The 12,601-nt window shown below is 36.5% G+C and overlaps 1 protein-coding gene across 6 annotated transcripts in view; it reads left to right on the top strand.

Annotated features, from left to right (window-relative positions):
• DHX57 (DExH-box helicase 57) overlaps positions 1-12,601 on the top strand; it is a 57,329-nt gene that overhangs the window by 14,067 nt on the left and 30,661 nt on the right. For 5 of the 6 annotated variants that reach the window (XM_061211178.1, XM_061211183.1, XM_061211180.1 and 2 more), the window contains 7 exons: positions 2,023-2,181; positions 3,146-3,331; positions 3,937-4,775; positions 6,330-6,508; positions 8,302-8,423; positions 9,399-9,594; positions 10,137-10,261. In XM_061211178.1, the coding sequence (XP_061067161.1) occupies positions 2,023-2,181; positions 3,146-3,331; positions 3,937-4,775; positions 6,330-6,508; positions 8,302-8,423; positions 9,399-9,594; positions 10,137-10,261 (1,806 nt within the window). The remainder of the gene's footprint in view (positions 1-2,022; positions 2,182-3,145; positions 3,332-3,936; positions 4,776-6,329; positions 6,509-8,301; positions 8,424-9,398; positions 9,595-10,136; positions 10,262-12,601) is intronic. The other variant, XM_061211179.1, reaches the window with a different exon arrangement.

Here is a 12,601-nt window from a genome sequence, read left to right as displayed (position 1 = left end):
GTGTGTTTCAGAGAGAAGATGAAAGAAAGTGGTGACAAAGACAATGATTTAGATAACCCTTTGAGGGAGTTTTGCTCTAAAGGGCAGGGGAAGGAGGAGAGATAGGACAATAGCTTGAGAGGGGTATGCAGTCAAAGGGAAGATTTTTTTTTTTAAGATGGTAGATGTTATATAGCATGTCTGTACGCTGATGGAAATGATCCAAAGGAGAATGAAGAACTGATGATCTGATGATGTGGGGGGCGGGGGATAAGTGCTGGAATGATTTCCTTGAGGAGGTTAAAGAGATTGTATATACAGTATACAGAGGGACTGACTTTAGGATCGAGGATGGTTCATCCTTAGGAACTGGAAGGAAGGCAAAGTATAGGGGTTTACAAATAAGAGGTAGATGAGATAGGAGCATATGGAAGTTCTCCCCCTACCCACCCACCCACCCCTTTTTTTTTTTTTTTTTTTTTTTAATAATCATGAGGAAACAATCAGACAAGTCCAAATAGTGAGAATTCTACAAGACAGCTAGCCTAAGTGCTTCAAAAAAGTCAATGCCAGGAAATAGGTGAGGGAACTATTCTAAATTAAAAGAGTTTGAAAAACAGATAACTAAATGTCATTTTAAGCTAGATACTCAATCAGAAAATCTGTAGAAGACATGATTGAGGCAGTTAGGAACTTTGAATATGGATTATATATTAGATGATATCAATATAAAATATCTTGTGAGTGATAAGAGTATTGTGGTTATATAAAAGTATGTCTCTGTTCTTAGGAAATAACATGCTGAAGTATTTAAGAGTGAATGTGATGCCTGTAACTTACATTCAGATGGTTCAGCAGAACATGCATGTACATATATGGGGGAGCATATATCTATGCATATATGTGTGTGTAGAGAGAGAAATAAGAAGAGAAGGGCATAAATGTGTGTGTGCATTTAAGTATGGCAACTGTTGACAATTGGTGAATCTTGGTAAATGGTGTTAATTTCTGTAGATTTAAAATTTTTTGAAACCAAAAGGGGAAATGATGAATTTGGGCTAACGTTTCTTTTCAGAGGTTGCAACTAAGTGGTTAAAAACCACAGTCTATTCTATTTTCTCCTTTGCTACCCAGTTTTGCGAGTGTAAGTGTGTGGTTCTTTTCAAAGTCTCAATAATATGTTGGATTTTCAATGCAGAGAAAGTTTCTACCATTTCCCTAGATTTGTGAAAATTTATAATGAAACATGCCAAGTGAAAAAAAGAAATTTAGTGAGTAAAGTTAAACTTTAGAGCTGATTATTGTTTTAAATATTAAAAAGTATCCCTAAAAAAAAAATTAAATTCCAAAAATGAAAGATTGGTGAAATAAATTCTAGTACCTCTATATGTATGTGTAACCATTTAAAAGTTAAGTTGTAGGAAAATATTTAATTTGGTGGAAATGACAGTTTTATTTTGATAAGGAAATAAAGCAAATTATAAAAGATTATATGTGCTGTACAATTTTGTAAAAAATGTATGTGAAAAAGAATGATGTGATTTAAGATGACTTCTGTTTTCTTCTTGGTTCTCTACTTTTCTACAGTGAACATGTATTATTATGATTTTTGTAATCAGGAAATAATAATTTAGGTAAATATTTCAAAAATAGGGCCTAATATTCACAAGATAGGACTCTCAGTTGTTTTCAGATCAAGTACCTCAAATAGAATGAAATATGTACTCTTTGTATGTAGCACATTTCTTTTGAACATCCACTAGTGCAGAAGGAGTCATCATAGCATTACTTTCTCCAGAGGACTTTTGAGTTAGTGAAGCCAGATTTAATGATGAAGCATCGAATCAGGTTTTTCTCTAGCAGTTTCAATATAATGAAGTCTGGTAAATACTGTAGAAAATAGAGAATCTCTTCACATTCATTGTCATCTTTTGTAGGGTATTTGACAGTCCAGTCATGTTGTATATATTTGGGGACCCCGAGGAGAATGTAAAAGTTCTGCTCACGGATAAATGTGTAATTTTGTTCTTGTGTCCTTTGCAGACCTAGTAACAGTAGCGTGAGAAAAGGGGACGCGCACCCCAAATGGAAGCCTGAAGCCAAAGTGCCCCTTCAGACTCTACATATGACTTCTGAGAATCAAGAAAAAGTGAAAGCTCTTCTCCGAGACCTGCAAGAACAAGATGCGGATGTTGGATCTGAGTAAATTATTTTATTTCAGTAAATTACTATATTGAGGAAGATGCATTGGCAGTGTGAGGGTCCTGTGTGTCTTTGGAATACTGTATCAGTACTGATCCTGTAGTGGCTGTATAACTAGTTGAAAGTGAGTCAAGAGAAATACAAGAATAATTATTCAGCAACAGTTTTAGAGTGAGTTGTTTTGCAGTATCTGTGAGCAGTGGTACAGATCGCCTTTTCATCTTTACTTTTTCTAGGACAGTGCTAATATGGATTCAGTGGTTGCTTTATTGATAACCTTTCAAATAAAACCTTGTAGTGAGCAAGTAGAAGCATTGTTCTAGGAGCAAATATTGAGTTGATCAGATGAAGTCTTATGATTGCACTGCTCATGACCATCTGCCTAAGAGAAAGATTGTTTTAGACTTTTGGCTATTTTGCTTTGTGATTTCAGTTGGAGAGGTTAATCCTTTCCATTTGCCAGAATTAATGAACGGTCAGCCACGAACAGCTCAGTTTCCATCCTATCTACAAATCGCTTATCTGTCTTAAATTTAGGAAAGGTGGTTATGCAGCAAAGCAAAAAAAAATAGCGATGGTTTTTACGAATGAGAAGAGAGAGAGGACTACCTTGGTTAAAATCTCTAGTTGCTCTTTACTTTATAACCTTTGGCAGTTACTAATCTTCTCTTAAATTTTAGTTGATCATCTGAAAAAAAAAAAAATAGAGATTCCAGTCTGGCTGGGTTATTGGGAAGATTTTCAAAGAGATAGTACATAAAACATTTAACATAGTACCAGGCAGGTAATAAGTTCTGTTACTTGCTGAGATATAAATTAATAGGTCAATAAAAAATTAAATCAGTGACTGAATAGTGGTCAGGATTCTCTGTCCTTTGGTTCCTTGAATTAAATTCTTAGACTCTTACTAGATTTTTCTTTGAGGTAAGTAGAAATTAATATATGAGAATGTTACTTTTGCCAGAAGAGGTGTTTCTGGGGAGGACGAAGATGATGAGCCTGATGATGATGACGAGCAGTACTGGTCAGCTGGACGAGAAGCTTCCCTCGTTCCCGACTCAGATCCTTTGGAATGTGCTGGCTCAGGCCTGGTGGAGCCGCATTATCCAGAATTTACAGTCTCAACATTTGCAGTGCAAAAACTTTCCAGGTTTGCTTTCATCATTTATGGGAAAATTGAAGGAAACTGGAAGTGTATTATAAACGCACCTACCTCTCCTCCAATACTTTCGTGTTGTGTGCGTTCCAGTGGTACCTGATACGCCCAGTATCCTCTCTTTTAGGATAGGGAGATGAAGGAGGAGTTAGTACACTTTTTTTTTTAATATATATAAATTTATTTATTTATTTATTTATTTATGGCTGTGTTGGGTCTTCGTTTCTGTGCGAGGGCTTTCTCTAGTTGCGGCGAGCGGGGGCCACTCTTCATCGCGGTGCGCGGGCCTCTCACTGTCGCGGCCTCTCTTGTTGCGGAGCACAGGCTCCAGACCGGCAGGCTCAGTAATTGTGGCTCACGGGCCCAGTTGCTCCGCGGCATGTGGGATCTTCCCAGACCAGGGCTCGAACCCATGTCCCCTGCATTGGCAGGCAGACTCCCAACCACTGCGCCACCAGGGAAGCCCCTATCAGGTACACTTTTTCAAGACACAAACCCTGCCTATGTATAGTTATGCCTTCCCATATATGTATTTAAATGAATTTCTCTTTTGAGGTTTGATATTACTCAGTCTTTTTTGTCATCTTCTCACTTGGCAGGTATGGTTTCAACACCGAGCGCTGTCAGGCAGCCCTGAGAATTTGCGATGGAGACCTGGGGGCATCACTGGAACATCTGCTCACCCAGTGTTTTTCAGAGACATTTGGAGAGAGGATGAAGATCTCTGAGGCCGTTGCGCGTATAAGCTTGGATGAGTGTGTGGAACAGCGACAGGAAGAGGCCTTTGCTCTCAAGTCAATCTGTGGAGAAAAATTTATAGAAAGAATTCAGAACAGAGTCTGGACCATTGGATTAGAACTGGGGTATTTGGCGAGTAAATTCTGCAAATCCAAGCAAAAGGAACGTACCAAAAATATACAGGAGACGTCACTTGAAATCTGTAAATTTTACCTCAGAGGAAATTGCAAATTTGGATCAAAGTGCAAATTCAAACATGAAGTGCCCCCAAATCAAATTGTTGGAAAAGCAGAAAGAAGTGTAGATGATTCCCATCTAAATGCTGACGAAGATGCATCTTTTTTATATGAACTTGAAATTCGATTTTCTAAAGACCACAAATACCCCTACCAAGCTCCCCTTGTGGCATTTTATTCCACCAATGAGAACCTACCTCTGGCTTGTCGTTTACATATTTCTGAGTTCCTTTATGGCAAGGCCTTGACATTTGCAGAAACTTCAGAACCTGTTGTATATTCTTTGATAACCCTTTTAGAGGAAGAATCAGAAATAGCCAAGTTACTAACAAATACCCATCACAAGTACAGTGTCCCTCCTGAGAACTTTCTGCCAGTATCCTCTGAGACCAGAATAAATAATCCTGTCTGTCATAAACCAGTGATTCCAAGTAATTCGTTTCTTTCAAATCAAATTCCAGAAGGTATGTCAGGCACTGATGCGGTGTTGTGGAGGCGGGGTTTGGAATGATGGATTACAGCAATCAGAGGCTCTGAGGGCCGGTATAGGGTCTCCCCTGAGCTGTGACCTGACTTTACTTGTAAGGCCTAATTCTGTCACTGTGTTCTGGCTCCCTGAATTGAAAGTTTGTAGTGATGTATAAGTTTATTCTAGCAGTCGAGGGCTGGAAGAACCTTAAAGCATCCTTCCAGAAAAGTCTGTTTCGTATAATCCATTTGGTTTCATGTGATTACTTCTGTTATTGTATATAGGATTACTTTAAAATGAGTTTTTAGAGATACTTCTCTTTCTATACCACCATCCATACCCTCCTGCTTTTAGTACGCTAGACCCCCAAAAGTCATTAGGGGATGTCTCTCTTTATAGGTCCCTAAATCCTCAAATAGAGAAATGTTTGTACAAGCCTCTGGCTTCCTCCAGATCCAAGAGTGCTGTACAGATTCTTACATCACAAGTAACCCCCCTTTCAAAGTTCACCGTAGGATATCTCTTATTTTTTGCCATCTTTCTTTTAGAGCAGCAAGTTTTATTATTTCCCAGGAGTTCCTAGGTAAATGTCAACAGGTAGAGAACAGTGAACCTGCACCGAGATGCGGATGCCGGACAGCCAGCTAGGTTCCCTCACTGGCCCCTTGACTCGCTCCCAACCTGCAGCGAGTTCTAGCACTCAGATGTGTTCCTCAAGAAATGACAAACTGTGTGTCGTGAACTTTTTTTTTAAGATAACAGCTTTATTAAGATATAATTTGCACACCATAAAATTTACCCTTTTGAAGTGTACTATTCAGTGGTTTTTAGTATATTAACAGAGTTGTGCAACCATGACCACTGTCTAACTCTGGAACATTTTCATCACCCCAGAAAGAAACTCTGTACCTGTTAGCAAGTCACTCCTCATTTCTCCCTTCCCCCAACCCCTAACAACCATGAGTCTATATTCTGTCTCTATGGATTTGCCTATTCTGGACATTTCATGGAAATGGAATCATATAGTAAATATGTGGCTTTTTGTGATTGGCTTCTTTCACTTAGCATAATGTTTTCAAGGTTCATCCATGTTGTAGCATGTATCAGTACTTCATTCCTTTTTATTACTGAATACTATTCCATTATATGGACATACCACATTTCATTTATTGATTCATCATATGATAGACATTTGGGTTATTTTGTGTCATGGAATTGTAGGTACACTTGCAAATATTTGAAACTTTCAGTTAATTCCTGAATGTACAGAGTCTACTGGATTAACAAGGCAGGGCATGATTTTCTTTTCTTTGTTTTTAATTTGGTTTAACCAAAGCCACTTACACTTGATTAAAGTTTATTTGGAGATGCATTTTAAGTTCTTTAGCAGTAGAAGTAGTAGTGTGGAAATGAATGAACTTGTTTTATTCAAGCTTTAACTTTTTCTCCATTTATGATTTTTTTGTTGTTGTTACTTTGTTAGATAGTGACTTTTCCTTGCTAAAGAAAGGGCTCTATATCGAAAACGTTTCCTTTTATCCCCTTCAAGTTGAAAAAGAATCAGAGCCTGAGGAGGAGACAGATGAGGATGAAGGTCCTGCACCAGTTATGGTGGAGAATGAAAGCTATGTCAACCTTAAGAAAAAGATTTCCAAAAGATATGACTGGCAGGCAAAATCAGTACGTGCTGAAAATGTCAAAATCTGCAAGCAGTTCCGAATAAAACAGGTAGGGTATTCTGAGAGAATGGCTAGCATTGCCTCCCTAATGTATGGATGAAGGGATTAGGAATTAGGAAGCTTTGGCTACTCTCTATGGTATACTTTCAGTTCTCTTTTACTCTGATTTGTCAAAGTTTCTTCATGCCACAGCAAACTTGGATGCATGTTCTAGATAGTTTTGGAAAATCCAATGGCTGATGAAAATGAAACACATATATACCAAATATTCTGAGAATCATGTGGCTTTGTTACTATGATAGAAATCTGATAAGTGAAAGGAAAAGTAGTACTGTGATTTACATTAGAAATAACAGTATAGTAAAGGAGAAGGATAAGGAGGGACTCTTACCCCATTTCAAAGGCTCACAGGATAAATAATTTGCCCACGGTCACATAGCTGGTAAGTGGCAACACAGGGTTTCAAGCTAATTCTCTCTGTTTTCAAAGTCCATGTTGTTTTTACCCCATTCAGGGGTAAAAATAAGATTATTTTAAAAGAACTCATAAGTGAAGTATTAGGGCAGAGTTGGATGTAGGATAAAGACGAGTTGCTTAACCAGTTCGGGGATTAGATTAGATGCTATCTAAGGTCCTTCTGATTCTAAAGTTCTGTGATTCTGATTTTTGACAGAGTATATATATAACACTAGTACATATATACTGCAACACCCATAGAATGTCAAATTGACTAGAAAATCGCGCCATAAATAATAAGATGGTGGAAATAAAAAATTACACATTCAGTTTGAACAGTGTGTTTAGAGGTGATAAAATTACATGCAGAAAATGTGTATGTTAATATAAATGTTAGTATAAATTTCTTACATTAGTCAAAAATACATCCACAGTTTTAACCTACAGTACAATGTTTATAGCATTGGCCATTAGATGTCAAACTGAGTTACATAGATGTGGTGATTGGCCAAAAAGAAACCTTTAAATGAGGGAGTACTCAAAAACAAAACAAAACAAAAAAAAAGATGAGGGCGTGTCAGAAGGACTCAGGAATCAACCTGGAAAAGCTCCCAATGGCCAAAATGAAATAATGAGAGCAACAAAATAAATTGGATTATATCTTAGGTATTGGATGTACAGTATTGGATTATAACCCAGGAATTGAAAAAAAAGAAATCTATAAATCCATACCAGTTTATTTTTATGTATTTATTCTCGACAGATAAAAATTGTATATATTTAAGATGTTAAAAAAAAAAAAAAAAGAACCATTTAGTGAGTGCTGTTACTGTTAGTGATTTTGGTAAAAATCTGACACTGTGTAGAACTACGCTGTCTTGTATGGTAGCCCTTAGCCACGTGTAGCTATTTAAAGTTAAATTTATTAAAATTAAATAAAATAAAAAATTCAGGTCCTCGGTAGCACTGATCACAGCTCAAGTGCTCAACAGCCACATGTAGCCAGAGGTTGCTATGTTGGACAGCGCAGACAGAACATTTCCGTCAGCACGGAAAGTTCTGTTGAACAGTGCTAGTACAGAGACTTACAAAAAGAGCTGGATAGGTGCTAAGCAAGAGGGGTTATTTCTCTTATAAGATCCTTGAGTTCATTCAGATGTAGGAAAGCCACACAGATCCCACAGCTTATTCTGGCTGATTCTCTGAACAGCCTTCTGACTAAAGTCACCAGCATCCAACCCCCAACAAATCTGCACTTTCTGTCTCTAAACAAATTGGTGAAGAAAGAGCAGAAAGGGTAGGTCTAACTATGGGATTCCACATTCAGAGCTTTGTGAAAGGTGATTGAAAGTAACCAAACTGATGTCTTATCTTTTATTTTATTAGGCCTCCAGACAGTTCCAGTCAATTCTGCAAGAAAGACAATTACTCCCTGCTTGGGAAGAAAGAGAAAACATTCTTAAATTGTTGAGCAGGCACCAAGTGCTTGTTATAAGTGGTATGACTGGGTAAGAATGTGATTTATTTGTAATGCAGCTTTCATCTATAAATACGGTGTGTGCCCTGGTTACCACCACCAGTTCTACTTTTAAAAAAAAACAGTTGCTGGTGTTATTTGTGCTTTTTCCTGTCAAATATTAAATAATATTTCACAGAGGCAAATAATGTGGTAACTGTAGCCAATAGAGCCAAATTACAAAAAAACAAAACTCAGAAATTTAGGAATTTATAGATATTGTATACCTCTGCCTTAACATGATTTTAAGGCAAAAGGCCTAGCTGAAGGCTTTTAACAAGGCCCATTTTAAAATGTAAAGGACAGTTCCAGAACATTTAGCTTGACACTTCAGAAATAAATTTTCTAAATTTATTCTGATTTCCTTAAAGCTTTTGTTTAAGAACAACTTAGGGTACATTATTTTTCCTGTTCCACACTCTCCATATGTTATCTAAACCTATTTAGCAGGGACAAGTTGCAGGCTTAATCTAGTTCTGTATTCAAGGGTCTTCAATTTAATAATTACATTTGTGCCCAGATTCACAGATATAGTAGTAACTTTGTATCTTCCAGTTTCTTATCTTTTTAACCTCAGTCAGTACTTTGGTATAGCCAAAGCAATACCACACCAGTGGGAAAAATATAAAGTATTTTAATAATCATAATACTCCTGTTTCTTTAGGATTCATATGTAGAGTTCACATTCCTGGAGGCATTTATAGACCTTAACCTAATGTTTATTCAGTAGTCCCAGTTTTACAAATAATAGTAAACTATTGTTGATTGCCCTGTTAACCTAAGTGCAAATTCCTAGGAGTTATCAGCTGTAGGTTATAAGTCAGTAGGTAGGTTTAGAAGATAGATGAAGCTGAACAACTTTTATTCTAGTTAGCTTCTTACTTTCCTCATTGGATGTGATTGCTTCTTTAGTTAACTAGAGCACTTGAAAACTCTTATTTTAGGACTTATTTGTTTTGACATACAGATGTGGGAAAACCACACAGATTCCACAGTTTATTCTGGATGATTCTCTGAACGGACCACCTGAGAAGGTGGCTAACATCATCTGTACCCAACCCCGACGAATCTCTGCGATCTCTGTCGCCGAACGCGTTGCTAAAGAAAGAGCAGAGAGAGTGGGTCTGACTGTGGGATACCAGATCCGGTTAGAAAGTGTCAAGGTTTGTATGCTTTTCTTATTTCCTGATGACAGAAATTTACAATTTTCAAGTATAAAGCGCCCTTGGGGTCTGGAGATTCTGGGCAAGTTGGAATATATACTTCAATAGGGCTGAAGTCCTTTTAGAAATATTTTGGTTTAAACTCTTATTGGGGTGTACTTAATTTCCTCTGTAAAGACCTTCTATTCTTTATTGGCAGAAGTGATCTAGTAGGTGCTGCTTTGTTCCTAAACTGGGATTTAATCCATTTAACCAAATATGGAATGAACAAAGGCAGAATTGATTTCATCACTCACTGTTATTTTTATGTTTTATAATAATTTTTGAATGCTTTCTATGAGTCTTAAAATTTTGATGTAAAGTAGAAAAGCTTTGTGGTTGCCAGCAAGAAACTATGCATTTAGTTTCTTGGTTTATATTAAATAGAACTGCTGGTGTTTTCAGTATTCTTTATCCCTATCCATTAAAAATGGCTTTGCCAGGAAAGTGTTTCCTTTTTTCAGAAAGTTCATTAAAGCTTTCTATGCCCTTTTACGTGTAAGTCCTCAGCCACCAGACTGTTATACTGCACCACAGGAGTGCTGCTAAGAAGGCTAGAGGGGGACACAGCCCTACAAGGAATCACCCATATCATTGTTGATGAAGTCCATGAGAGGACAGAAGAAAGGTAAGGCAAAGGTTTTCCAAGTGAATACCCACACACATCAAATGAAGACATGGCTGAAAGAATTTTATTCTGCTTCCAGTTAAGTTCCTAAGAGCTAGTAATGGTAATTGCCATAGAGAAGGCTTAAGTTAGAGAAGAGGAACTGCCCTCCTGGTCTCCAGGGTCTGTGACATGAAAAATGCTAGGAGAGCACATGTTCATCACTGGAAGAGTCATCCTTTTAGATGGACATCATCTAATAAGAGGCAGCATGCTGAGCTGGGTGCTGTACTTAGCAGGAATATCAGATGTAATGCATGCTATAGCTGATGGATTGGTCAATACGTGCTTCCTTCTTTGTGCATTTGGTCAGTCATTCAGTCCTGACATTCATTCATATATTTATTGAGCCTGCATTAAGTGCCAAGTGGCCTATTAATTGCTGGGGATACTGTAGTGAACAAACATATATGTTTCCCCTTTATCTCTTATGGTCTGGTAGGAAAAACAAATAATGAACAGGTAAATAAATAAGTAAATAACTACAAATTGGAATAAGTACCATAAAGGAATAAACAGGATGCTGTGTTTGGGGGGAGAGAGCCATGAGATAGTCAGAGATTATATCTCTGAAGAGATTACATTTAAATTAAAAACAGAAGTATGAAAAGGAGTCTCATGAGACATATGAGGGCAAGGTCATCATTTGCAAGGACTCTGCAGTGGTAAAGGGCTTCATGAGTCCAAAAACTGGAGGAAGGCCAGTGCAGCTGGTATGTAGTGAATGAGGGGAAAGGTGACAACTAAAAAAAGCAGGAGACTATGCACCATTAATAATAAAACATTTGGATTTTACTTTAATGGAATTGGAAGTCATTAAAGGGTCAAGGTATAAAATCAAAATTCTCAATATTTTTAAATGAAGGGCCAGGTAAATAGATGGCATTGATCATAGTTTGTCGTGTAGATCATGCTCTAAAGTAGTAAAAAAGTAGTGGGAAAAAGAGAGATGATCCTGTGCAAATCATGAGGCTTTCCCAAAAAGGACTATATTATTATAAATATCTTGAGAAGAAGAAAGTCTGAGTAAAGTTGATGGGCTGACAGAGAAGCAGAAAATAGATCATAGCAAAACTAAAAAAAAAGAAACAAATGTGAAAAGAGGTCCCAGCTATTGCTGATAAAAAGTTTTTAAAAAATGAACAGGGAAGACATGTAAACAGAAGACTATTTGTTAGAAGAAATAAATACACTAATATAGTAGTAATTAAGAAATATAAAGAAATTTGAAACTAAAGAAAAATATTTTTATATAAAAAGAATATATCAGGGAATTCCCTGGTGGTACAGTGGTTAGGGCTCTGTGCTTTCACTGCCGGGGCCCCGGACTTGATCCCTGGTCGGGGAACTTAGATCCTGCAAGCAGCGCGGCGTGGCCAAAAAATTTTTAAAAGAATAGATCAAAATAAAAAATATTTCCTAGAACAAGACAATAGTAAATTTTAAATAGCTATATAGAAAACACTGAAAATCTTTGAGGGGCAAATAATCTTTACATAGAGACTCCAGAAAACAGTAGGGAAAAAAATAAATGGTAAATAATGTCATTTTGCACCTAAATGTTAAAATGAACATTTGAAAGAATTTATTTTAACAGAATCACTGAACAACCTGGAAGAGGGAATCAAATAAAACATTCAACCAAACTAATAATATTTAAATGATTGTATTGTAAAAATAAATTTTTAATTTTAGGGGAAATTATATCCAATGTAATTTTGAACATAAAAAATAGCTTTGGGTTTCATAACATTTATACTTCCACAAACTCAGTGAAACTGGAAGATAGCACTGGATCTGGTTCCTGGCTGCAATGATGTTCTCAAAAAGAGATTTTTATAAAACCTAATGACCTACAGAATATCAACAGTTAAAAACAAAGTATTTTCACATCCAAATAAAGATAAATTACACACTGGAGAAGGGAGATTTGAGCATTTACAAATACCAGTCTTTGGAAATGGAGTATACAAATTATAAGAAAAAGTAGGGGAATATTTGCTAGCTCTGACTGAAAAAGGCAGAAAATCGGGGGTGGTGGTGTGATGAATTGGGAGATTGGGATTGACATATATACACTAATATGTATTAAATGGATAACTAATAAGAACCTGCTGTATAAAAAAATAAATAAAATTTAAAAATTTAAAAAAAAAAAGTAAAATCTAGGAACCAAGATCAATTAAAAAATAAATAAGATAAAAGGTTGAATATAGAAAAATTATAATTATATTTGTTTAAAATTTTTAATACATTTTCTGATCATAGAGATAATGACATTATTCTGACACATTTAGGCAA

Source organism: Eubalaena glacialis, chromosome 14 (assembly GCF_028564815.1).
Source record: "Eubalaena glacialis isolate mEubGla1 chromosome 14, mEubGla1.1.hap2.+ XY, whole genome shotgun sequence".
In the NCBI taxonomy this organism is placed as follows: Eukaryota; Metazoa; Chordata; class Mammalia; order Artiodactyla; family Balaenidae; genus Eubalaena; species Eubalaena glacialis.
Note: the sequence above shows the minus strand (reverse complement) of the source record. Positions and strands in the feature narration are given on the sequence as shown.